Below are 25,708 nucleotides of genomic sequence, written 5' to 3' on the forward strand. Positions count from 1 at the left end.
ACAGAGGGAGGGGAGAGTGAATTACAGACCCCTGGGGAAAATGCCGCCCCCCTCCACGGTGAAGCTAGAGACAGGCTGGGGAGCGGGGAGAGGGTGTCCCCAAGCTCTGGGCTCCTGGTTCCATAGAGAACTGGTCCTCTCCTCCAGCCCCCAGACGCCCCCCACACACCCCCACTGCTGGGACCCGGCACAGCACCGCCCGGCAGGGCCTGTGGGTGGAGTCTCCGCGGGCCACAGCGCCCCTGGTGGTCAAAGTCCGGAGCGCCAGGTGAGCCCGCAGCTTCCCGCGTCCAGCCCATCAGCTGACCCTTCCCCAGTCCCGCCTTCCCCGACAACCCCGTGAGGAGGATTGCGGTCCCTTCTGCGCAGGCAAGGAAACCAAGACTCGCAGAAGACGGGGGAGCTGACCGTGCCCAGCTGGTGGGGGCGGGGCAGGGACCGGGCGGAGGTGTGGATGCAGACTGGGGGAGGTTGGGAACGGGGGTGGGACTGGAGGAAGGCGGGGGAACCGAGGTGAGGTCGGGGTGCAGGTGGGGAGAGAGAGCGAGCCAGAAACCCCCCCTCCCCTTCCGAGGTCCCTTGGGCTCCTGGCCGGCCCCTCAGCGCCCCCAGGACTGGGACGTGGCGTGGGCCTAGTAGGCAAGATCAGCGCAGCTTCCAGGAGCCCACCCGGAGCCGCCCTCTGCCGCGACCTAAGTGCCCCCTCGCTAACGCCCACCGAGTAGCTCCTCCCTTCTAAACTTTACTTTGTTGCTAAAATTTTGTGTTAACTGCAACTTGCTTGTCATTAAAACATACGTAAAACCGGACATTGGCCCCTCTGCCTGTGTCCAAGCACTGCCATCCGGCCCTGTCTCTGACAGGGTTTTCTGCCCAAGGGTCAGCCCGCGTGGAACTGGGCCATTGCAGGGACCAGGAGGATCTCTGAATCTCAGGGCCACCAAAGGAGCAGTGCTGTCCGTCTGTCATCAAACTACCTTGGAGCCACCTGAGGAAAGGGGAAGGGGCGAGAGTGAGGTGGGGGTCTGCTAAGACTAAATGCAGGTGAAGAGAACCCGGCCCCCTGTGGGGAACCACCCACCAACTCAATCCACAGGAACCGCACTGGCTGCAGGGGCACAGAGTCAGTGCTTGTTTGGGGAGAAACTCTGTGCTGAAGCGAAGGAGACAGGTCCCAGCACATCATGAATTATTCAACCACTTCCCAGAGTGGAGGCCTCCCAGGAAGACCTTTGTCACACACAGAGCCTGGGCAGGTGAAGAGCAGGTTGGCATCCCATGCCCCAACCCCAGAAAAGCCACTCCCAAAACCCCCCGCAGGGTCAGAAACACCTTGTGGGCAGAGTGCTCTGACCAGCATGCAGGGGTTTATTCTGACCCTCTGTCATGACCCTGGAGACAGTTCAGGGCAGTTTACATGCAGGGGAAATCACACTCTCAGCATGCACAGATACACGGAGAGACGTCACACAGGCATAGACTGACACATCTTTCAGCACTGGCGAGAAAATGCCACAGTTGTAGTGGCTCTGGTCCTCCCAGCCTCCCGCTGCTGGCGGCAAAGAGAGGCCCACCCTCCCCAGGAACAACCCCACAGGGCCCAGGACCCCAAAGCAGGAGAGGCCAGTCCAGAGTCAGCGCCTCCCCCTCTCTGCCTCGGGTTCACCTGGCCAGGTCTGTAGCTCAGTTGGCAGGTGTTTCAGCAGCCAGTCTGCATGAAGAGCCTTTGCCAAGTCACCGACCTATGGGCTTCATCTACAGACCAGGAGGGTGCTTCTCTAGGTGGCCATAGTGGGCAGGGTCCCCTCGGCCCAGATAGTCCTTGCAGCCTTGCTCAGGTGGGCCCACCAAGCCCCAGCTCTCCTACCAGCTCTGCATATGAAACTGTGCTCTGACTGGGCACTGCTTAAGACAGGTTGTAACAGCAGGAAGGTACCCCCCCCCCAGACAACTGGAGGCCTGAAAATGAAGTAGTGGTCAGTCACTGGGGATGCAGAGCAGAACCTGGCCCACTACCATCCTTCCAAGGCCACCAGAACAGACAGGGCAGAGGGTTCTGCCAGCTGCAAAGCCGCTGACCTCAGATGGAGTCTGAAACGAGGGATCTGAGAGGGAGGCTGAGGGGTGCACAGGCACTCTAGAAAGATCACCACAGAGCCATCCCCACTCCCTGCAGCTGAGACCAGGCACAGGGGCTGCTCCACAAATGACAAAGGCCTGCTGTGGTCCTCCTGGTCACCTTGCACACCTGAACAGCCATGTCTGCAGTGCCATGGTTTGTGTGTTCTGGAGGAAACAGGCTTGCTGAGACACCTCTGAAAGAAGTTCCACTCTCAGAACAAGTCCCACTGCCCGGGGATGCCCACTGGACTCTCCAGGCAGTCCCATGCCTGTCCGGCTGCCCAGAGGAGACACTGCAAGGCTCCTAGCATACAGCACACAGCATGAGGGCACATGGGTCTGTACAGCTGCAGTTACACCTCCAGGTGCGTGTCTATCCACAGCAAGATGTTGAGGGAGAGACCAGAAGGGTCCATGAAGCTTGACAATGCCAGCACACCTCTGGCCAGGCAGTCTCACCAGTTGAGTCCATGTATCCACCCCCTGCCCTGTACTAGTAGGACCAGGGCTTTGAGGGCGGCCATACTGCTCTGACCTGTCCCATGAAAGCAGCAGACCCTCCGAGGCCACAGGGCAACCCAAGGAGGCTGGTGATGCACAGTAACAGTGCGTCAGCCTAGAGAGCGGTGACCTGTGTGAGCTCTGTGTTGGGTGTGGATGGGCTCTGCGGGCTGACAGGCACCATGGGCAGGTCCACGCCTAGTCATGCTGGCCGCGGCACCGTCTCAGAGGTCTTGTGGGCGAGAGCCACGTCCTTGGCAATGCTGCGCACGCGGTCAGACACCTGCATCTCCCGTCGCAGGGTTGATGCACAGCAGAACTTGCGGAAGCAGGCTTTGAAGTTCTCATCCAGGAAGGCATAAAGGATAGGGTTGAGGCCGCTGTTGACATAGCCAAGGGCTGTGCAGAAACGCAGGATGGCCACTGCGGTCTCACTACCCGGCTGGACACCCAGCCCTTGGACCAGCACGAAGACCTGGACAGGCGTCCAGCAGCCCACGAACACTGCCACCACCACCAGCACCAGTCGCGTGATGCGCCGCAGGTTCCGGTCCTTCTCCCGGGAGCCTGAGAGCAGGCGGACGCCACGTAGCCGCCGGATCATCAGGCTGTAGCAGATGGAGATGATGAGCACGGGGATGATGAAGGAGAAAAGGAAGATGCAGATGGCAAACACGGGGCCCCAGTAATCCTGTGGGGTGGGGATCTCCACCAGACACTCGATCTCTGCAGGAAGAAAGACGGAGTCAGGGCAGGTGGGAAGGGAGGGAACCACCCAGAGCCAGGGCAGCAGGGAGCTGGGGAGGAAAGGCCATTGCACTGACCTTCATCCTCAACCTGTGCCGAGCCCATGATGGCAACAGGAACACCGACAACGGAGGCCAGGGCCCAGATGGCCACGTTGACGGCCTGGGCCTTGCTGGATGTCCGGACGTCGAGAGCACGGATGGGGTGGCAGATGGCCACATAGCGGTCCACACTCATGGCAGTCAGTGTGAAGGTGCTGGTGAACATGTTGTAATAGTCGATGGCAATGACTGTCTTGCACAGGGCATTCCCAAATGGCCAGAAGCCCAGGAGGACATCTGTGCCCTGGAAGGGCAGTGTCAGCAGCACCAAAGTGTCTGCCAGGGCCAGGTTAAAGATGTAAATGTTGGTAGCCGTCTTCATCTTGGTGTGTCTGCAGAGAGGACAGGAAAGAAGGCTTCATTTGGCCTGTGAGACCTGGCAGCAAAGGGCAAGGGGCCCTTCTTCTTGGCCATCACAGCGGGCAACCACTCTGACCCCTGTCAAAATGTAGGCTCCTGGGCCCAGCCCAATGACATGGAGCCTGGAGGCAAATATTTTAACAAGTTTTTCAAGTACTTACAGTATACGAAACAGTTCACAACCTAAAGACTGGTCTGCCTTGGAAAAGATGGGTGTGTGGGCAGACGAGTATATGCCTGACCCTGCATGAGAGCACAGGAAGAACTCACAAGAGAAGGAACCTGTCCTCCTCCCTTTCAAGCCTACCCCAAGACCCTTCTTGGACCAAAATGCTGGCCTTCCACCACCAAAGGTTTCCAGGGACTCCAAAATCTGTAAGAACACACCAAACCAGGCCTCACTGTTGCTTAGCAACCGAGACAGAAGATGTTGACAGGAAGGGGATGGATGCTAATGGGGTCTGATCATATCCAAGAACTTGGCACAGGGCTGGGGAAATTGTGGGTGCTTAATATCTGCTGAATGAATGAATAGTTCTGATAGTAGTGATGATAGTAGTGTTGATGACAGTGGTAATTATGGTGGTAGAGATGGTGGTGATAATGGTGATGATGCTGATGGTGGTGGTGGTGGTGATGGTGGTGGTGGTGGTGATGGTTGTAATGGTGGTGATAGTGCTGCTGTTGCTGCTACTCTTAGTGGTGGCAGTGATGGTGGGGTGATGGTGGTGATGGTGGTGGTGATGGTAGTTGTGATGGTGGTTGTGGTGATAGTGGTTGTGGTGGTGATGGTGGTGGTGGTGGTGGTGATGGTAGTGGTGGTGATGGTGGTGGTGGTGGTGGTGGTGGTGGTGATGGCGGTGGTGGTGGTGGCGGTGGTGATGGTGGTGGTGATGGTGGTGGCGGTGGTGATGGTGGTGGTGACGGTGGTGGCGGTGGTTGTGGTGGTGATGGTGGTTGTGGTGGTGGTGGTGGTGGTGACGGTGATGGTGGTGGTGACGGTGGTTGTGGTGGTGATGGTGGTGATAGTGGTAGTGATGGCAGTGGTGCTGCTGCTGCTACTCTTACTGGTGGCAGTAATGGTGGGGGTGATGGTGGTGGTGGTGATGGTAGTTGTGGTGGTGACGGTGGTGATGGTGGTGGTTGTGGTGATGGTGGTTGTGATGGTGGTGGTGGTGGTGGTGACGGTGGTGATGGTGGTGGTGGTGGTGATGGTGGTGGTGATGGTGGTGGTAGTGATGGCAGTGGTGCTGCTGCTGCTACTCTTACTGGTGGCAGTGATGGTCGTGGTGATGGTGGTTGTGGTGGTGATGGTGGTAGTGACGGTGATGGTGGTGGTGGTGACGGTGGTGGTGGTGGTGACGGTGGTGATGGTGGTGGTGATGGTGATGATGGTGGTGGTGGTGGTGATGGTGGTGGTAGTGATGGCAGTGGTACTGCTGCTGCTACTCTTACTGGTGGCAGTGATGGTGGGGGTGATGGTGGTGATGGTACTAGCAGAGGTAACAATGTTCCATGTCAATTAGGCTACCATGAACAAATCTGGGGTTTAGTTCTGCATCTTAGAGAGGGATTAAGAATAATCCCAAAGAGGCCTTAATTATGACAGAATAACAAAGATAATGATGATGGCAGATGCCTGTGCCACGTTCTTCATTTGAGTTTTCCTCATTTAAGATTTCAAAACTGCTAGTTTGATGCCCACCCTGTACATAAGGATATTCAGGCTCAGAGGATCTAAATGGCCTTCTCAATGCCTTAGGGCTGATGAAAGGAAAAGTGGGTCACAAGGACTAGGAGAGAGGCCACAGAAAGTAGAAAAGATTTGCAAAAAACACACCTGATACAGGACTGCTAATACTCAACAATAAGAGGCAACCTGGTTAAAAAATGGGCCAAAGACCTTAACAGAACCTCACCAAAGAATATACACAGACAGCAAATACGCACATGAAAAGATGCTCCACCTCATATGTCATCAGAGAAACAGGAATTAAAACAACAGTGAGATATCACCACATACGTATTAGAATGACCAGCATTTGGAGCTCTGATCCACTAAATGCTGTTGAGGACATGAAACAGTACAGCCACTTTGAAAGACAGTTGGTAGTTTCTTACAAAACAGACTCTTTCCAGAAGATGCAGCATCACCTACTCTTTGATATTTACACAAAGGAGTTGAAAACACACCCAAATAAAAACCTACACATGGATGTTCACAGCAGCATAATTCCTAGTTGCCAAAACTTGGAAGCAACCAAGATGTCCTCCAGTAGGTAGATGGATAAATAAACTGTGGCTTATCCAGAAAATGGAATATTATTCAGCAATAAAATGAAATGAGCTATCAAGCCATGAAAAGACATGGAAGAAACTTACATGCATATTGCTAAATGAAAAAAAAGCCAATCTTAAAAGGCTACAGACTGCATGATGCCAACATTCTGGAAAAGGCAAAACTACAGAGAGAGTAAAAAGATTAGTGTTTGCCAGGGGTTGGGAGGTAGCAAGGCTGAGGAGGATTTTTAGGGCAATGAAACTATTTGGCATGATACTATAACTGTAGATAAGTGTGCAAGCTCAGTCATGTCTGACTCTTTGTGACCCTGTGGACCATAGCCCAAGCTCCTCTGTTTGTAGGGTTTTCCAAGCAAGAATATTGGAGTGGGTTGCCATTTCCTTCTCCAGGGGATCTTCCCAACCCAGGGATCAAACCCACACCTACGTCTCCTACATTGGCAGGCAGGTTCTTTTACCACTAAGTCACCTGAGAAGCCCCATAATTGTAGATACATGTCATTATGTATTTGTCCAAACCCACAGAAAGTATAACACCAAGAGGGAAACCTAAGGCAAACTATGAATCTGAGGGAATTATGATGTGTTGATGTAGGTTCATCAGTTGTGAAAATGTCCTATTCTGGGAGGGATGTTGATAACGGGGGAGTTTAGGCCTGGGGACCGGAGGGCAGGGACTATATGGGAAACCTCTGTACTTTCTGCTCCATTTTTATGTGAACGTAAACTCTTCTAAAAAAATTACCCTTAAAAAAGAGCAGGGCCAGGCTTCCCTGGTGGCTCAGTAATAAAGAATCCACCTGCCAATACAGGAGACACGAGTTCAATCTCTGATCAAGGAAGATTCCACATGCCACGGAGCAATTAACCCTTGCACCACAACTATTGAGCCTGTGCTCTAGAGCTCAGGAGTTGCAGCTACTGAGCTGTGCACTGCAACTACTGAAGCCCGAGCACCCTGGAGCTCATACTCTGCAACAAGAAAAGCCACTGCAATGAGAAGCTCATGCTCTGCAACTAGAGAGTAGCCCCCACTTGCTGCAACTAGAGAAAAAAGTCCACGCAGCAATGAAGACCTGGTACAGCTAAATAAATGCAATTAAAAAAAGAAGGGACAAACCCACACCCAGATGCCACATTCACCCACAGCAAACCCTCCAGCCACAAGAGGCATGTGAGTCTGGTACCACGGTGTCAGCAGTGAGGGAGGGGCAGCTGCTCCTCACAGGTCTGTGTCTGAGTGCACAAGTGATACACACCAGCACATACAAATGTACAAGGGCATGCTCAAACACATGCACACATATGGACACAGACACAAGGGCATGTGCACATGTACACATGTGCACTGTGCGGCACACTCACCTGTGCACACATGCATGTGTTCATGCTCATTCATGTCCATGCTCACACGTACAAACATGTGTGCTCACATGTATTGTGGCCATGTACACAGATGCATGTACAAGGTGCAGTACACACTCATGAGTATGCACAGACCCAGATGTGCACACACTCTCATGCATGTACTCATGAACATTCATATGCTCACACATGCATGTACACATATGCACAGACATACACATGTGTGACCCCATGCAGTCCCAATGCCATCCCCACACATTGTTCCCACCCTGTCCCCACACTCTCCCCCATGCCCTTACCACTCCAGTTCCCCATGCTGTGCCCTCAACGCTGTCTCAGCCATCCTTCCACGCTGCCCCCACACTGCCCCCTGTGATGTCCCCACACTGTCCCCTTATGATGTCCCCTAGCAGCCTAGCTGCCACTCTTGACCCCACGAGCATTCCCATTCTGAGCACCAGCAAATGCTGGAATCGGCCCAGACACCAGCAGTAAACTCAGCCCTGGAGCTGGTGGAAGGGGCTTCGTGCACCTGCCCTGGCATGGGCCCTTGACCACACCGACAAGAGCTGCCTCCTGAGATCACTGGGGGGCCCATGAGATACTAGCACAGCAGCTTGGCCAGGAGCCTGGCCCATGGCTGAGACCTGGAAGTCATCTCTCAGGAGTCAGGGTGACACGCCATCTGGGGCAGATGGCACCTCCTCCCGCACCCAGACTACCCCCTCCCCATGCCAGGCACCTCCACCCTGAGGAACTGAGCACCCAGGGCCTAAGGACTGACCCTGCCCAGTGACAGGGTGACCAGGAACTGAAGGGGGAGGGGCAGAGCTCCCCTGCCAGGCCCACCCAGAGCAGGCCCTTCTCCATGCCCCACGCAGCTGTCCAGGACTCACCTGCAGGAAACTTGGGGGAGGGGGGACACCCAGCTTACCTGAGGATGACGTACATGACGAGACAGTTCCCCAACAGCCCCCCGATGCACACAGCCAGGTAGAGCCCCACAATGGTGACCTTGAGCCCAAGGGGCAAGAAGGCGCCGTGGCTGGCGTTGAGCAGCAGGTGGGGGGGCAGCAGGCTGTGGTTGGCGCTCAGGAGGGACAGGTTGCCCTGCAGGTGCTCCTGGTAGAGAACCTCCCAGAACGGGGCAGGGAAGAGGGACTCCATGCCAACACCTGCACAAGAAGCCCCAGTCCCTGGGAAAGCACAGGGACACGTGAGCACAGCACCCCACACCTACCCAGCCCCAGGCCACAGACATGGAGACACACGCATGTGCACACACAGATGTGTGTGCACACACACACACACACGGAGGAGCAGCTGGAGACATGCAAATGTGTATGCCCAGACAGGGACACGCAAACACAGGCGACATGTGCACACTCAGGGACACAGTCTCAGCTGGCCTGCGGTTCTCTCATGGTGTGCGTGGAGGCAGTTACACCAGAGACAAACATCTACCCACAGGGGCTCACGGACACGTAGCACACACACACACCCCCAAACCCACCCTCGTGCACATGCAGGCACAAGAACAACGAAGACACACCCAGAAACACCTGGAACACAGGACACAGGGCAGCCAGCGCAGGGCCTCCACCCGCCCCTCCCCAACCCTGCCTGAGAGCCGCAGCCACCCTGGGTCCCCTCCACACCAGCCCTCAGCGGCTCAGCCTTACCTCGGCGACCTCAGTGGAAGCTGGGACCCCAGAGACCCTGACTCCCTTGGCCAACAGCAGAGCAGGGCTCGGAGCGCCTGCCTGAGTCAGCCCTGGGTCCGGATGGGGCTGCGGCTGCCTGCCGCACAGTGGCAGCTGCTCCTGCTCCTTCTCAGACGCCAGACCAGACGCAGCAGCCTGGTGCGGAGCTGGGGGAGGGGAGGAGGCTGCGGCTCCACCGCGGGAGGGGCCGTGCAGGCTGGAGGAGGGGGCCCCAGGCTGGAGGAGGACAGACGCGAGGACCAGGGTACACCCTCAGAGATGAATACCAGAGCTGGGCTTGGACACATGGACACAAGAATACAGCTGCACCCAGGAACTCACACACAAACACACACACACAAAGACACACAGGGATTTGGAGACAGACACACAAGGACACACACAGAAACATATGAAAACATGGAACAGAGACTCAGGGGGACGGACACAGACAGACAGACACGGAGTCCCGTCTCACACAGAGACAGGGCCTCGCGTGGACTTGGACCTGCCCTGGCTGGAGTTCGGTGCCCAGAACACTGCCCCTCAGCTAGGCTCCCAGGGCTGGTGAGCCAGAGTGGGCTGGCAGGTGGGGGCCCCTGCCCAGCCAGCCCCTAGCAGATCAGAACCTCATAAACAAGTAGGATGTCTGACTATCCAGTGTGCCCCTGGGCCTCCTGTGTGCCAAGCCCATCATGAGCACAAGCTCGTCCATCCCCACTACCCCTGACCATTGCCCTCAGCATCACCTTTGTGCCCACAAGAGAAGTAAGCCTCAGCTTCTCAGCAGTATGAAGCCACCTGTCGAAGTGGCAGAGACAGGGTTCAAACCCAGGTCCGTCTGCCACTTGGAGACCCACCAAGGGCAACTCTGCCACAGCTGAGTCCCAGAGAAACATTTGGGTGTCATTCCCTCACAGCCTGGGTCCCCAGCACCCACACCACTGAATATGCCTCCTTCCTAGCACTGGGGTCACATGTCATGCGGGTGACCCCTGAGCAGAATTGCCAGCCCTACCCAATCATGGGGTCGTTCTTCCCGCCCAGGCTCTGCCCACACAGCCCGGACCCTGCTTGGAGCATGTGTCTCCAAGGATGGGGACCTGGTTGCTAGGCAACTGGCAGCAATGTTGCTAGGATACCTGGCGAATCAGGAGAGGACAGAGCAGACAGATACCCTAGGACTCAGCATCCCAAGCTGTTCCAAGACCTCTCTCTGGATCTTCACTGCAGTCAACTCAGGGACACGTGTGGAGACACAGGGCACAACCACAAAGGCAATCAGGACACAAGACTCACAAACACACACAAAGATGCCCCCACAGGCACAGAGGGAAAGGCACAGACACAGCTACGTGCTCAGAGATGCACAGACATCTCTGACCCACAAATACATGGGCCACAGCCACGCAAACCCACACCAGGGCACATGTGAGGCACATGGTAGACACGGGAGAAGCAGATCAAGGCCTCAGACAGCCCCGGGACACATACACGCATCACATTCTCCAGGCAAAGCTTGAAGCCCATGGGAGCCCAGCAGGGCAGGAAGCCAGGGGGTCTCAGCCTCCTGCAGCCTCCCCAACTGAACTGGGCTCCCCAAGGTCTGAGCAGCCAATCACCCCTCCCACCCCTCACTGTCCGGGCCCACCTGGCCACCAGCTTCTGGAGATGCATTTCCTAATGGCCTTCAGCCTGAGGGAGGGGTTGAGCTAGAAGGCTGCTGTGAGGCTGAATGTGAGTTCCGGTCTGGATAGAACTCCCAGGAGGGCGAATCAGATAGAGAAAGCATAGATGGTGATTGCAGGCTGACATCCGGCCCCTCACGGGCAGTCTCAGTCCAAGGACAGGTTGGTGGGTGGCTAGGCTGGGGTGCTGATGACATCCCCTGGAGATGGCAGCCCCCCAGCACTGGACCCTGGTGTGTTCTCACAGAGGGGGCTGACCCAGGAAATGGCCTCGTCTTTCTGGACCCCTGCATAGCCAGGATGAGACACAAAACGTATGTGTCATAGGTGGGGCAGCAAGGAACACATGTGAGCATTTGCATCAAAGCAAGACAACCCCAAACACACACAACACATGCAGGCAAAACAAAACACACAGGGGCACCAGGGACAGCCCAAGACACACAGCCTCCACAAAGGACAGCACCAATGTCCACAAATGCAGTGACAGCCTGACCAGGGCTGCTCTTGGAGGTCACAGGCATTTGGGGCAGGACACAGGTCCCAAAGTGCCGCTGACACCCACAAACACTGCACTCTCGCACCAGGAACCCAGGCCCATCAACGCCAGATGGCACACTGGCTGCTGCCCCTTCGTCCCCACATGTCTCGCCACCCCTGAGCAGGACACAGAAATCAAAGCACTGTTGCTGGCAACCTCCAGGGAATTCAGCCATCCCCAGGGAATTCAGTCACCAGACTAATTGTGCTATTAAAAGGTAAGAGGATTTTCATAATTCTGGGCTTCTTCATAAAATACTACTTTTTCCTTGTGATCTTAACTTCTTAATGTTTGCATACAGTGACAGAGAATTTTAGGTTTGTGATATCATGTTAAATTTTGCAGCCATTTAATAACACTTATTAATATTATTTCAAAGTTTTATTTTCAGGCCCTGGCATTGATCCGCATGCTCTTAGATCTCAGCATTTCCATCTGCCCGTGACAAACACAAGACCTGGACACAGAAACAAGCAGGAGATGTGGCAGGGTATCTCACAGTGGCTGGCCCAGACAGCGAGAGCACCTCCCATCCCAGGAGAGTGGGGAAGATGGTGGAGAAGCAGGAAGAAGCTCCACTCAGGAATGTGAGCTCTGCCAGCATATGGCCCCTCGGGAATCAGGAGGAGAGGGTGTCAAAGGTTCTCAGTCCTACAAAAACAGAGGGAATCCCTTCTTGCCGGAGAATGTGCCCATTCCCCACACCCCACATTCACACCATAACTCCCACTCCTACAAGCCTCTTCCCCCTGCAGCCCCCTGGCCTGGACCCAGGGAAGCTGAGAAGAGGGCCCAGACTTCTGGCTCAGAGAACTCCCTCCTGGGGGAGCACCAAGTAAGGGCTAGAGGTGGTCCCAACCTGGGTTTCATATATCCAGGAGGCCTGCCTAAAGGAGGCAGCCTGCTAGGTCAGCCTGCCTAAGCCCTCACTGTTTCTTCTAGAGCCCAGAGACCTTTGTCTTCAAAAGCCACCAGGTGTAGAGTCACGGATGTAGAAAACAAACTTGTGGTTACCAGGGAATAAGGGGGGAAGAGGGGATAAATTGGGAGATTGGGACTGACAGGTACACACTACTTTAGAAAAAAAAAAAGTGGACTTATGTATATATATAACTGATTCACTTTGCTGTACATCTGAAACTAACACAACAGTAAATCAAGTACATCCTTTAAAAAAAAATTTTTTTTTTAAGCAGCAGCAGCAGCCCCCAGGTGAAGCTGAATCCCAAGGCCTAGTGTGTTTGTGTTAGTCGCTTAGTCGTGTCTGACTCTTTGTGACCCCATGGACTGTAGCCCATCAGGCTCCCCTGTCCATGGAGTTCTCCAGGCAAGAATCCTGGAGTGGGTTGCCATTTTCTTCTTCAGGGGGATCTTCCCAATCCAGTGATCGAACACATGTTTCTTGCATTGCGAGCAGATTCTTTACCATCTGAGCCACCAGGGAAGCCCTATCCTAAAGGAACCAGCCTAGCAGCAGGAAGGGGAAGGTCCCAGGGACAGCTTCTCATAACTTGGGGGTGGGAAGGATGGACTGTTTCTATGCAGCTTCAGGAAGGGGGTGGATGGCATGCCAGCTCTGGAGATATGGGGCTACCGAATCAGAGCTTACCCTCTCACCGGAAGCCAGAGCAAACTTTCAAAAAAAAATGGGAACGGTCAACAGCCTCCTTCCAAAAGGTCAGAACCCCAGCTGAGACCCACCCCCACCAAAGCCAAGACAGTCCCTCCCCTCAGAGACTCAGGTCATGAGCTCCCAAAAAGGCACCATCCACAGGCCCAAGTAGACAACCAGGAATGAAAGGGAGGGGCATGTCAGCACTGTGGGAACCACCAATATATGAACAAATTATGGACCTAATGCACTAGTTCTGGTCTAACATAAATTGGAATGAGTCCATGGATTAATGAATCTGGAATAAACTGATGAGTGCATGAACAAATTAAAGAATCAAATTAAGTGAATCAGTTATAAAATATCATGAAACTCATAAATACATAGATAACAGGATTCTAGGAGCCAGGACCCAGAGATTCAGAGCCTGAGTCTTAGTCTTAGACCCCTAGATCCCAAACTTACCCGGGGAGAGGGGAAAACCCCGTTTTCTGCTGTGGGAGGCCTCTAGGGCCATGCAGAGGGGAAAAGGGCTCAACTTGGAAGGTCTCCTCAGAGCTGCGCCCCTTAACCCCAAAACTGGCCAGTAGACAGCTCTCCAGCCAGGAAGCTGAGCCCACAGGCCGTGGAAGAGCGCCTCTGGGGCTCCTCGGAAAACAAAGAGCCCGCACTCTGTCTGGAAAAGCTGGGGTCATCTCCCCCAGCGTCCTTACAGCTGGTAAGTCCCTCAGCGCAGGTGTCCAGGGCATCTTCGCTCTTGGACCAAGGCTCTAACTGCGCACCTTCCGAGGGGTCGCCCCGCCCCCGCTGGCACGGGGGAGGGGCGGGTCTCCGGGTTACCAAGCAACCGCGTCAACAAGTCCCTGAGAGTCCTGGCTGAGTTGGAGGTTCAGATCCGAGAAGGTGGAAAGTATGGGGTGTGGGGACGGATGCAAGGTGTCCGGGCACTCCACTGCCCGCTGCTAAGGATGGGGTGGGGGAGGGAGCGGCCGTCAGCCCCTGTCCCAGTGTGGGCCAGGAGCTGGCCTGGGGTCTGTAGGATGGGCTGGGTGAAGAAAGGTGCCCTGAAGGTACTTCTGGGTGTTTCCCTTTCCCACCTCATGGGCCCTCCCTCCCCACCCCCCATATCCTCCCTGGGCTCCACTCCTTTACCCCATCTAGACCCAGAGGGGACAGGCTGGGAGGATGGCATCTCCCCCACAGCAAGCCAGCTATCCACTGGGCTCTGAGCCTCCACCGCACACAAGTGAGACCTCCCATAGACAAACTGACCCACATAAGAAAATCAAACACACACACACACATCTCCCAGAAAAGCATGAGTCGTCTGCTCAGACACAAGGAAGACCCACAACCTATATCTCCAGTCCCTAACACTAAAACAGAGGGGCCTAAGGCCAACGCATGTGGTGGGACTAAACACAAAGCGGGTCCGGCATGGGGAGTGTCCACCAAGCCTCACCCAGAGCAGTCTCAAGCAGTCTGCACCCCTGGGCAGTGCTTGAGGTCAACTCAGGCGTCTCAGCCTTTTCTCAGTGGACAGAGAAACAGCCCCGGGGCAGGAAGGGAGTGGATCAGAAAGTTCTAGACTGAGCTGACCGGGACGTGTGCGAGGCTGGGGTAAAAGTGCAGAGATCAGAGGTCTAGGCCCTAAAGTGGGTTCCGCAGGGTCCAGAGGGGCCGGAGCTGGGCGCCCAAGGTGGGCCCAGGTCAGGCCAAAGGGGTGGGCGGCAAGGGCTGGATGTTGTCTTCCCTCCACAAGGCTCAAGGATGCAGCCGGAGACAGCGAAGGAGACCGGGAGGAGGGGCCCGCGGGAGCGAGCGAACAAGGGCGCGCAGGGAGCAGGGGCCCGCGTGGGGCGCGCCCAGGCGGAGCCCCCCAAGCCGGGCTGGGCCCTCACGCTGGAGGGGCTGGCGGCCATGCGGCCCGCGCAGCGCCACAGCCACCTGCTCTTCGGCGACCTGCTGGAGGACGTGCGCGCGACCGCTTGCCTCTTCCCGTGCGAGTCAGCGGAGGTGGGGTACCGCATGCCGGACTCGCGTGCGTGGACGTTGCCGCTCGAGCCACCCGCGCAGCGCCAGGACCGGCTCCTAGGCGTCCTTAAGGCCGCCGAGGCCCGCGGCCGAGTCCGCGCGCTCCGGCTGCGCTACGCCCGCATGCGGGTGAGGCAGGGACGGGGCCTGGGGCGGGGGGACTGCCGAGACGGGAGCGCTACAGGCCAGGCGGGGCACCCGTCGTCGCTAAGGCTCCGCAACAGCCCGGCCCCGACCCCGATCCCGCAGGCGGAGGAGATCTCGCTCCTCATTCAGAGCCAGAGGTCCGCGCGCGCCGCCATCCGGCTGGAGCTGTTCCTGCCGCCGCAGCTGAAGCCCACGAGGATCCCAGACCCCCTGGACCGGCAAGAGGTGCCCGCGAGCCCGGGAAGGGGCTGGAGGGAAGGCCCGCCCGCCTGCCCGCCTCCCCACACACCGGGCCCAAGCCCCTTTTCCCCCGCAGAGGAGGCGCGTGGAGACCATCCTGGAGGAGAAAGTCCACGGCAGCATCTTCCCACGTTGACAGCGACCCCACAGCGCGAAACTGCGCCCCACCCTCCTACATAAAGTCTCATTTCCCAACCACCCCCCGGTCTGTACGCTTCCTCTCTCTAAGTCCCCCGGCGGAGGGAAGGGGTTAGGATAGATGCTGGGTCTCCCACATCCTATGTCACAGGACATCAAGGTACACAGGATGCGGCTCCGCCAACGAAGTGGAAAGGTGCAAATAGGCGGACATCAGATTAACAGCGGGCAGGGACATCCCTAACCCCCCAAATCCCATGCTGCCCCCAGCAGGCAACCTGGTGCCCTGTGAATTCGTGGGGGTCTCCAGTCTGGCTGTGTCAGGAAGAAGAGCCTGGCTGGGCAAGCGTTGCAACCCCAGAAGTGAGGGCAACCTCAGGGAGAAAGCAGGACCCCTAGACCACAGGCCATTCCATCAGAGGGTCAGAGAGGAAGCTGACGTTCTGGGCAGGAGAGTGACGGCAAGAGCCAACGCTGGCCTTCTGACAAGAGTCAATGCTGGCCTTCGGACAGTCAGCTCTGTCTAGGAGGGTCTTCAGAAGACAGGGAGACTGGAGAAGGGGAGATCTCTTAAGGCAGACCTCTGCTTCTTATTGAGTCACTCAGTCGTGTCAGACTCTTTGCAACCCTGTGAACTGCAACACGCCAGACTCCTCTGTCCTCCACCATCTCCATGAGTTTGTTCAAATTCATGTCCACTGAGTCGCCCAGACAGAAAGTCACCCTCGATTTTCCTTTCCATCCTGATAGTCCCTCTCTGCCCCTTTGATTCCCCCTTACTGGAACACACACACAGAGGACAGGAAGGACACCACTCCTGTCCCACTCTGACAAACCCACATCCTGCAAAACCTCTGGATTCCAAAAGAACATTCTTAGTTTCTGGACAGATTTCCCCTTCAAGAATTTACTTCTCTCCCCAACACAGACTCTTTGCAGAGCCTTGGATTTCTCTTAGCCGGCTCTCCTTTCTCCTCCCTCTCGGCAGTCCAGCCGGTTATCACAGAGGTGGGGGCCTCACACAAGGCCATCCCCTGCCAGAAGTCTCCAGCAGAGTCACCAGCCTACAGCAGAGAACTGGTCCTAGAGGGGTGCATCCTCTACCAGCAGAGGCCAGAGCTGGGGTCAGCAAGGAGTTCTGTTCAATGGCGGCCAGTGCCCTCCCTGACCGGGCTCAGGATGGCGACCAGAACCCTCTGTGTCCCCAGCAATCGCTACCCCCACACAGGACACCTGGCCAGTTCTGAGCTGTTGCACCCTTGGCCTTGATCCAAGCCAGAACTGTGTGTGGAGCTGAAGTCTGGAAGCTCTGGGAGAGATGAGGGAGCTCTCTACAGGAGGGTAGGCAGAGAGAATAAGGAACAAGGGAGAGAGGGTGACTTGGGCATGGGACAGAGCAACGTCTCTGTCCCAGAGCAACAGCCACTTACCTGCTGACATGTGCAAGATGCCAGCTGGCCCTGGCTGCTCTGGGTAAGCTCCCTGCAATCTGAACCCCAGCATTCCATCTCTGGGGGAAGTGTCAAGCACTGGAATGATTTCATCTGTTTAGTAAAAGCACATTTTACTTCATCACTCCTCTGAGCCTCCATTTCTTTGTCTTTAAAAAGGAAACCTTAATGACCTCACATGGCACCATGGCCCCAGGTGAGTGCTCCGTAAGAGAGGGGTCACTCTAAACAGGCAGGCACTGAAGAGCAGAGGATGAGAGAGGTGCACACAGCCCTGAGGAGCCTTCACAGACAGCTCTGCACCAGGTGGGGGCTGGCACGGGGGGTACCCTTTGATCACCCCACCAGGGAGGCGGCCTTGGTCTGGAGAGAACACCTCGGAAAGGGGCCAAGGACATTGCTGCAGGGCCTGGAGGAGGCTTCTGCAATGAGAAAGCAAAGCATGCAAGCCACAACCCAATGACTGGAGGCTATAAGAGATCGGGGTGGGGGGGATCCCCAGGGCTGGGAGCACATGCTCTAGACAGAGGGTCCTGGGTTCAAATCCCACCCCCAGTGTTACCCCAGGAGAGAAGTACGCCGACCCCCACCACATCCAGCTGCCCCACACGTCTCAGGATGAGGGTGGAGATGCCATGTCAAGCATCATAGCATGAGCATGGCTATGTGAGCCGGACTAAGTGTTGGCCCATCTTTGAAGGCCTTACCTCCTGGGGCTGTTATCTAGGCTAAATAAGAAGGAGCCACCTCTCATCTGGGAAGGCTTCTGGCCTCTGCTCCGGCCCGGCCAGCCTGTCAACACGGCAGCCTCTGGACACACAGCATAAGAGGCTCCCCAGCCTGTGGGGCCTCTCCCTCCTCCCTGGCCTTGGCCTGCACTCTCTGCAGCTCAGCTCTGCCTAGCTGCTGCTGGCTCCAGTTCTATCCTTTGCCAAGCAAGATGCAGGTCTGAAACACCCGCTCTCTGCACTGTGATTCTCCTTAGCCCTCCTCACCTCTCACCCAGTCTGCAAGTCCATTTCTTGTCTGCTCCGTGGCTGGTCTGTCCTGCCCACTGCCAGGTCCCAAGGCTGACTTGTAGAGAACACCCAAACATTTGCAGGATGAAGACAGTATGTAAACTCTCCCCTTCCCTTTATATCCCCAAGAGCACTGAAACACGTGAGCACATGCAACTTTGTGCAACTGGAAGGCATTTTGTGAGCAGGCCCGGGGACCAAGGGACGGGAGCTGTACGCACTCTGATGCCGGGGGACACAGACACTCTGCAGACCACTTCCAGAGCAGGGTCAGGGCCGTCCAAACACGGGCCCACAGCATGCTGGGATAAGGAATTTAACTCACATCTGTACCGAGTCATAAAATACGAGATTTGGCCAAAGAGAAGACACAGGCATTCCTGGCAAAGGGGAGGGTGTGGCTTTAAACTTTAGAACATCTTGGGGTAACTGGAGGGGTTGAAAGGGACTCAGCCGGCCACGCGGACAGGGACTTCGGCGACCCCGGATATAAGAACCATTCCCCCCGCCCCGCTCCGCCCCCCACAACAGTGGCGCTGCAGCCTAGGAACCGCCTTCCTTGAGAAGGCCCTACAGCACGGTGACTGACAGCACGCCCTTAACCGTGTTTCACAGCTAAGGATACTCAGTGCCAGAGAGCCAAGCGACGGTCCGGGAGTGACCACGGGGTCCAGTTCTTTCCAGCCGCCTCTCCCTTCCTCAAGAGGGGCAAGCAGCCTATGGAGTCGCCCGCTTCCACCCCACCCCCCACCCCCACCCCCATAACGGCAACGCTGGACTGGCCCGGCCACACCCCCAGCTGCCGCAGTACCACTTCAGCCGCTCCGGGAGCCAGAGGCCCCAGCATCAGCACCTCATCTCCGCGGGCCACTCTAAGCGACAATGGGGACCCATGCGCCGCGCCGCAGCGCGCGGAGCGGTGGGGAGGGGGCCGGTGGGGCGCAGAGCCGGCAGAGCTCGGGGCGGGGCGCGCCGGGCGGGGCGGGCCGGGCAGGGCACCTCCCCGCGCGAGGAAGTCCCGGCCCCGCGCTTTGGGGAAGTGCGGCCGAGGCGCCTGCGCACTGCAGCCTGCGCCCGCTCCCCGACGATCCGGCTGGACCTCGGAGCGCGCGGGCCGGCGGCTGAGGCGCGAGCGGCTCGGGAGCGCGGCCGGTGAGTGCGCGCGCGCGGCGCCCAGGACGGCGGCCCTGCCCCTCCGGCCCGGGGCCCGTGGGCTGTGCGGGGCGGGAGCTTCGGAAACCGGCGCCCAGATCCGCGCCCCAAGGACTCCCGCCGCGGGGTCCACGTGGACCCTGGGCCGCGGCGGGACTGGATTCCGTCCCCGCGCGTGGGGGAGGGGGCGTTGCAAGCGGGTTCCCCTTTTTCTGCAGCTCAAAGCCTGGGGAAGTGATTGCTCAAAGTTGGGGGGGGGGGGCCGGAAGAACCCAGGTTTCCGCGTCTCCCGTCCCCCCTTCAGCCTGGTGGGGAGGGGCCGAGGCGGGACACCCGTACTGCCCCCGCCCCCACCCCGCTGGATCTGGCAGCCACTCATCCCCGCCAGTCGGAGGGGAGGCGCTGCGCCCCCGGCCCGAGCTGATCGGGGGCTTCTGGCGCCAGCGTCGCGCCAGAACGCGCAGGAGGACCTCCTGCCGTCTGACTTGAGTCCTGCTGCTGCAGTGCACGCCCCTTCGGCAGCCAGGGTGGGGCCCAGAACGACCTGGCCCCTCCCGCCCCCACCTCGCCTTTGGGTCGCTGGTGAGTGGGGCGCGTGGCGAGTTCCTTGAGGGTAGGGTGGGGGCGTCAGAGGCCGGAGAAAGGGGCAGACTTCCCCAGGCCAGACCCTATTCGCTGGGAGAGGGAGAGAGAGAAGTGGGTTGCCCCTGCCATTGCAGAGGTGGGCTGGGGCGAGGGTCACCAGGGCTAGGAAGATTGGCCTGCCTTGGAGCCGCTAGGCTGGGACTTCCCTACCAGCCCAGTGGTGGAGGGGCGGGGGCGAAGCAGACAGGAAAGGTGCTGAGGAGGATGAGAAGAGAATGGACCCCCTCTGGCAACCCCCCTCACAAAGGTTATGGCATTTTTTCCTGGGATTGTCACATTTTCTTATTCTTTTTTTGGACTGGGCGGGCTCGGGGACGTTCTTTTTCCTTCTGTGGAGCAGAGCAGCAGCTGTTCCCGAGGGAACCTCTGTCCCCAGAGGCCAGACTTACTGCCCGTCCAGCTTCTCCCATCCCAGATCTAAGGGCCAAAGCCTGGATGGGGCTGGGGAAGGGGAAGGAGCCCCCTTCCACATGCCCGGATGAGGAGCAGGAGCTCTGATTCTGATCCTGTACCCTCACCAGGAGAGAAAGCAGGTGCCCCAGAGGCATAAGTGGTCCCAGCCGGCCTGGGGATGGTGCAGGGAGCCAGGTCCAGGGGTGGGCGACAAGGTCCAGGGCCTACAACCAGGGCAGAGGGGCAGCCTCTCCCCCTCTCTGCCACAAACTCGGTCCCCAGCACCTGGGCGCTGCACTCTCAGGCAGGTCCCCTCCTCCAGTTCAGAGATGATTTGGAGAAGGCAGGCTAGGGAGTTTAATCTTCAGGGAGCTAGGGGGCGGTGGGGGGGAATTGGGGCCCTGCCCCCACTCACAGTGGGTGGAGATGCAGAGGAGGAAGAGCCGCTCTGCCTGGGGAAGTCACAGCCCGACTGGGGTACAGCTACCAGACCTCAGAGGTTGCCACACCCCTTCCTTTCCCTAGAAACTTGACCCCTGCGGGAAGGCAAGCTGTGGGGCTGCTGTTTCCCCATCTTGTCTGTTTGCTGGAAGCTTGATGGTCCACCTTCCCATGATCCAGGGGAAGCCAGGCAGGCGACCAAGGGCCAAGACCCCATGGGCCCCTACACCTGGCCCCCAGATCTGGGTCAGGGCAGGGGCCTCTGCATGCTCAGACTCTGGTGCCCTCAGCGTGGATATCTCGGGCTGTCACCTCTGGGCACCAGCACCTGGCCAGGAGACGGGACGCCGGGGTTGCCCAGCCTGTGACCGCCCTGGGGCCCATCCTGCAACATCGTTTTCCTCTCCTGCCATCGCAGACCCCAAGAGGCCAACTGAACCAAACAGGCACTGAAAGGCCAAAGCTGAGGAATGGGGGACAGCAGAGAGAATGTTCATTTAATGAGAAAATAAAGTGAAACCAAGTCGTGAGCCTCTCGCGGCGGGGTTTCAGAAGGTCCGCGCCCTAGACGCGCCTGGGGCCGCCCCCGGCCCCGGGGGAGGGGGCGGGATGCCTCACCTGGGCCGAGGTGGGGGTGGGGTGAGGGCCGGTGGGAAGGCGTTCAAAACTGCCTCCTGGAGCCTGATTGGCCGCCCCGCGCCTCGGTCCCCGCGTTCCCAACAGGGGCCGCTCATCCGGGTGGGACTGGGCACCCCCCGCACGCCCGCACTGCGGAAGGGGAAGGTGCGCCCCGATGCCGCTCCGAGCGGAAGGGACCCCGCGGCTCCTACCAGCCCGGGAGCAAGACGCGCCACCGCCTGCCTGCGGCAAGGCCTGGGGCCGCAGCGGTTTCCGCAGCCTGGGGGTGGGGAGGGGAAGGGAGGCTGGGAGACCCGGAGGTGCCAGTCGAAGGTTGGGTGCGGGAGCGAAGGTTGGGTGCGGAGCCAGCGTCCGGGCTGAGAAGGCGGCGGTGCCTGGTGACTCTCAGCCCTCCTCACCCGTTCCTGCTGCACTGCCCGCACCCTCAGGACGTCCTGCCACAACCCCAAGTCCTACTCCAGGGCTCCGTGCCACAGGCCTGGTCTGCTCCCTCTGCGGAGTCCCTGGGAGCAGATGGGGGGTCCTCCAAGGCCCAGCAGTCCTTCCGAACTCCTGGTGGGAAGCAGCCTCCCCACCTCCCACCACCCATCCCCTGGAAAACCTGGAATGGAGGGAGCTGGGATGGAGGTTCCAAATGTCCACCATCACCCCTGAAAGCCTCAGATTCTGGGGGCCTGCAGCCCCCTGGGAGGGGCCAGGAGCCGGAAACCAAGAAAGAGGAACCCCTGCTTCCGGCTTCCCAGGGAGCAAGCAGATGGGGGTGTCCCAGAACCTCCTGTGGAGATCTTGTCTGGGGTCCCCTCCTTCCTGATCCCTATCCCCTCACAACTGCGGTGTAGACTAGAGTGGGGGTTGGGCCTGGGCAGAGTAGTCTGGAGGTGGGAGGCCAGGGAGAGCCCGTGGGGGTGGGGGGCCAGGGAGGCAGGTAGGGAGAGACTCAGAATGCCTGGCGGGGTGCAGGCCAGGGCGGGTGTCAGGTTCTCAGTGAGAACCCCGGCCTCTCTTCTCAGACCCCCAGGCTGTGGTGACAGGAACAGGTGTCCTGGAACAGGCACCGCGGAGCCCTGGCAACCTCCTCCACCCATCCATGCCCACCCCACCTGAGGCTGAGAAGCAGGTGGGCTGCCTCCACCCTGGCCTCTGCCCCTTGGGGGGTGGGGGCTGAGGGCATGACTAGGAGTTCAGAGACCCCTGGACATCTGGGAGGCCACAAGCATCATAGCCCTGGGAGCGAGCATGGCCTCCAGTGGGCAGTTGGGGCTGGAAAACGGGTGGTAACCATGGGCTCTGCCTGGAGGCTGAGGCAGCCCTGTCTTCCCCCAGCAAACAGGGCCAGAGGAGGCGGACCAGCCCCCCTCGATGTCCAGTCATGATGCGGCCCCCCCGGCTCCCCCCAGGCGAAACCCCTGCTGCTTGTGCTGGTGCTGCTGTTGCAGTTGCTCTTGGTATGTGGGCCTGGGGATGCTTGATGTGCCTGGTGGGGAGGGGGCGCTGAGCAGACCTAGGATCCAGGACCCTGCTCCTTAGCCCTTAGGAGGCTTTTGAGGCATCACCTCCAAGTAGGGTACCCCTGCCACCCACGGCACTTATCCAGGGGCTTGGTGACCAGTGGTCAGTGCAAGTGGTATCCACATGCAGGCACCTGGCGTGCATGTGTGTATGTGTCTGTATCTACTATAAGCCAGCTGTGTGTGTGTTTCTACTCTAAGCTGGGGGGGGGGGGGGGGGGGGGCGGGGTGTCTCCTGTAACATGCAGGCACCTGGCGTGCATGTGTGTTTGCGTCTCTGCTGTAAGCTGGGGCGGGGCGGTGTCTGTCTTGTCTGTCTGTCTGTCTCTGTAAGCTGGCCCAGACTAGCCCTGGGGACTGAAACAGAACAAGACAAAAGCAGGTCCTACAGACCGTCAGGTGGAGGGGCTTTGAGCAGAGACTTGGCCCTGGGACAGTCCGTGGGTGGGGGCAGGCATGGAGCCTCCAGGGGTGAACTAGTTTCTAGGCACCTAGGAAACCTGTTGGGGTTTTTGTGCCTTGCAGAGGCATATGGCCCTTTGCAGGTTTTCAGTCTTTGGCTGTTGAGTGGACAGCGCTGAGGGGACCCAAGTGGGGATCAGCTGACCAGTGAACAACTGAGACCTGAGCCCAGGCCTGAAACAGAGAAACTGCCTGGGGTTAGAGATGGGAGGCCATGAACTGTTAGGACCCACTTAGCCTTTGCCTGTAGGGACCAGGAGAGGAGTTTGGCATCTGAAAGGTGGGGGTAAGGAGGGAACTGAGTTCTCTCCAAACCCTGAGTCTGAGATGTCCTTAGCCGTGTCAGTGATCCTAGTGAGAGGTCTGGCTGGAGGTGTGGACTTGGAAGCCATCACTGATGCTGCGCTCAGAGCTAAGGAGGGAAGCAGATCCCCTGGGGAGAGTCAGGGGTCAGACACACGGGCTGGGCTTTCACCACATCAGTGGGGTTTGCAGGAAAAAGCAGCGAGGGTCTAGGTCAGGCCAGGGAGGGAGGGAGGCCGACACCTGGGGCCTGTGAAATCCGGAAGGCAAGAAGACGGTCCCAGGGCGGGACCAAAGGCTGGGAAAGAAGCAGACCCACCTGCGACGGGTTCACCTGTGTGTTGAGAGCCCCGAGGCCTCCTGCCCGTACTAACACCTGTGTGCAGAGTGTCCTGCATGCATACGTGTGCCTGGAGGACAGTGCCACCGTTCCCTCTGCCCGCAGGAACGAAGAGCGGCGGCGGGCCTGGCGAGCCTCGCGGGAGAGCAGGCTGCAGCCCCTTCCCAGCTGCGAAGTCTGGTGAGTCTGGCCTTGGGGCTCTGCGCGGGAGGGGGCGGAGCCTGACGCGGCCAGCTGATGCCCGGATGCCCCCCGCAGCGCCACGCCGACACCGACCCCAGAAGAGGTGCGGAGCTGGGCGCAGTCCTTCGACAAGCTGATGCACAGCCCGGCGGGTCGCAGTGTATTCCGGGAGTTCCTGCGCACGGAGTACAGCGAGGAGAACATGCTCTTCTGGCTAGCCTGCGAGGAGCTCAAGGCCGAGGCCAACCAGCACGTGGTGGACGAGAAGGCCCGGCTCATCTACGAGGACTACGTGTCCATCCTGTCCCCCAAGGAGGTGCGCCGCGCCGGGCCCGGGGTGGGAGGGCGGGGGCGCCTCCGCGCCCCTGACCATGGCCCCTGTCCCGCAGGTGAGCCTGGACTCCCGGGTGCGGGAGGGCATCAACAAGAAGATGCAGGAGCCGTCGGCGCACACGTTCGATGACGCACAGCTGCAGATTTACACGCTGATGCACCGAGACTCCTACCCCCGCTTCCTCAGCTCCCCCGCCTACCGCGCCCTGCTGCTCCAGGGAGCCTCCCAGTCCTCTAGCGAGGCCTAGGCTGCCCACGTGGCCGCCCAGATGTGGGACGCCTCCCGCGGCAGAGACTCCTTTCACGAGAGCGCTTCAGCAGGTGTCAGGCACATCCACCGGGCCCAGCACCCTGGGGTGGTCCCAGGCAAGAGTGCCAGGTGCAGTGCCAGAGGCCCCTTCCCCACCCCGGGGACGCAGTGTCCCTGGGTCCGTCTGAGAGGCAGGCGTGAGTGCCTCTGAGCCCAGGCGACCTTTCTTGAATCAATCACCCCCTGCCTCTGGCCACGGAGCCCTCCTGCTGGGGTTCCCACGTGGGGAAAGGAGGTACCCTCCCTGGAAGCATCCTGGAGCCACAAACCTCACAGGGTCCCTGGGAAACCCTTTCGTGGAGAGCAGACCTTCTGTTTGGTTCTGTAACACAAGGAGACCTCTGCCTGGAGCCGTCTGCACCCTGCGATCAGACTGAGGACCTCAGAACTAGGCTCAAGGCAGCAGGACCTGATTTCTCTTTTATATGATCATTGAGTTTAAACCAGGAAACATGGCACTGTGTGTCTTATCAAAAAAAGAAAATGTTTTCATATTTAACTCCGCTCCTCTTACTCCCAAAATAGAATCTTATTATTGAAGATCTTTTTAAAGCAAAAGTCTTTCCTCTCTGAGAGGATGAGGAGTTGTCTGGGACCCCCAGCAGGGGCGGAGCCCTGCCCGGTGCAGGGACCAGGTGCTCAGCCCTCCCCATTTGAGGGCCTGTGATCAGGCAAGTGCAGCCCCCAAGGCACCTTGCCATCAAAGCTGGCAACACAACAAGAGGCACTGGCCAGGTCCTCGGCAGGCAGGGTCCCTGGCAGGTATCAAAGACTGTCTCCAAAGGCTGGGCCAGCTGGGACAGGACACTGACACAGTGACCTTTCTGAGAACCTGGGTGCCAGGCAGTGGCACCTATACTGTGTCAGAGGCCCCACAAGGCACAGGCTTGCCACTCTGATCCCTGAATTTCCAGTTGGTAAAGCAATTCA

General features: G+C 58.4%; 3 protein-coding genes across 14 annotated transcripts; 2 read left to right on the top strand and 1 right to left on the bottom strand.

The window, feature by feature from the left end:
* Positions 1–1,347: 1,347 nt before the first annotated feature.
* On the bottom strand, positions 1,348–19,021 carry OPRL1 (opioid related nociceptin receptor 1). 6 transcript variants are annotated; one of them, XM_061126777.1, is made up of 4 exons: positions 9,179–9,273; positions 8,431–8,692; positions 3,447–3,802; positions 1,348–3,348 (listed from the first exon to the last, which is right to left on the bottom strand). In XM_061126777.1, the coding sequence occupies exons 2-4, from the start codon at positions 8,661–8,663 to the stop codon at positions 2,825–2,827; spliced, it is 1,113 nt and encodes a 370-aa protein (XP_060982760.1). In that variant the 5' UTR covers positions 8,664–8,692; positions 9,179–9,273; the 3' UTR covers positions 1,348–2,824. The 6 variants fall into 6 exon arrangements, with proteins under 6 accessions (XP_060982760.1, XP_060982762.1, XP_060982763.1 ...); XM_061126779.1 differs by lacking the exons at positions 8,431–8,692; positions 9,179–9,273 and adding an exon at positions 18,923–19,021; XM_061126780.1 differs by lacking the exons at positions 8,431–8,692; positions 9,179–9,273 and adding an exon at positions 18,881–19,021.
* Positions 14,811–15,597, top strand: LKAAEAR1 (LKAAEAR motif containing 1). The gene is made up of 3 exons (XM_061127545.1): positions 14,811–15,203; positions 15,324–15,446; positions 15,538–15,597. Exons 1-3 carry the CDS (start codon positions 14,811–14,813, stop codon positions 15,595–15,597), a joined length of 576 nt encoding a protein of 191 aa, XP_060983528.1.
* Positions 19,022–19,126: 105 nt separating the features above from the next.
* Positions 19,127–25,318, top strand: RGS19 (regulator of G protein signaling 19). 7 transcript variants are annotated; one of them, XM_061126785.1, is made up of 8 exons: positions 19,133–19,221; positions 19,666–19,803; positions 20,785–21,255; positions 22,350–22,456; positions 22,663–22,784; positions 24,058–24,132; positions 24,211–24,451; positions 24,525–25,318. In XM_061126785.1, the coding sequence occupies exons 4-8, from the start codon at positions 22,427–22,429 to the stop codon at positions 24,714–24,716; spliced, it is 660 nt and encodes a 219-aa protein (XP_060982768.1). In that variant the 5' UTR covers positions 19,133–19,221; positions 19,666–19,803; positions 20,785–21,255; positions 22,350–22,426; the 3' UTR covers positions 24,717–25,318. The 7 variants fall into 7 exon arrangements, with proteins under 7 accessions (XP_060982767.1, XP_060982772.1, XP_060982768.1 ...); XM_061126790.1 differs by lacking the exon at positions 20,785–21,255 and having other exon boundaries at positions 19,134–19,221; XM_061126786.1 differs by lacking the exon at positions 19,133–19,221 and having other exon boundaries at positions 19,312–19,803; positions 21,119–21,255.
* Positions 25,319–25,708: the final 390 nt, after the last annotated feature.

Source organism: Dama dama, chromosome 23 (genome assembly GCF_033118175.1).
Source record: "Dama dama isolate Ldn47 chromosome 23, ASM3311817v1, whole genome shotgun sequence".
Classification (NCBI taxonomy): Eukaryota; Metazoa; Chordata; class Mammalia; order Artiodactyla; family Cervidae; genus Dama; species Dama dama.

Bases quoted from the DNA above. Each gene is read 5' to 3' on its own strand.
- LKAAEAR1 (XM_061127545.1), top strand. From the start codon at position 14,811: ATGCAGCCGGAGACAGCGAAGGAGACCGGGAGGAGGGGCCCGCGGGAG. The intron at 15,204-15,323 runs GTGAGGCAGGGA...CCGATCCCGCAG, and splicing joins TGCGCTACGCCCGCATGCGG to GCGGAGGAGATCTCGCTCCT. The intron at 15,447-15,537 runs GTGCCCGCGAGC...TTTCCCCCGCAG, and splicing joins ACCCCCTGGACCGGCAAGAG to AGGAGGCGCGTGGAGACCAT.
- RGS19 (XM_061126784.1), top strand. From the start codon at position 22,427: ATGCCCACCCCACCTGAGGCTGAGAAGCAG. The intron at 22,457-22,662 runs GTGGGCTGCCTC...GTCTTCCCCCAG, and splicing joins CACCTGAGGCTGAGAAGCAG to CAAACAGGGCCAGAGGAGGC. The intron at 22,785-24,057 runs GTATGTGGGCCT...CTCTGCCCGCAG, and splicing joins TGCTGTTGCAGTTGCTCTTG to GAACGAAGAGCGGCGGCGGG.
- OPRL1 (XM_061126777.1), bottom strand. From the start codon at position 8,663: ATGGAGTCCCTCTTCCCTGCCCCGTTCTGGGAGGTTCTCTACCAGGAG. The intron at 3,803-8,430 runs GTAAGCTGGGTG...TCCTCTCTGCAG, and splicing joins GTCATGTACGTCATCCTCAG to ACACACCAAGATGAAGACGG. The intron at 3,349-3,446 runs GTCAGTGCAATG...TTCTTCCTGCAG, and splicing joins GGCACAGGTTGAGGATGAAG to AGATCGAGTGTCTGGTGGAG.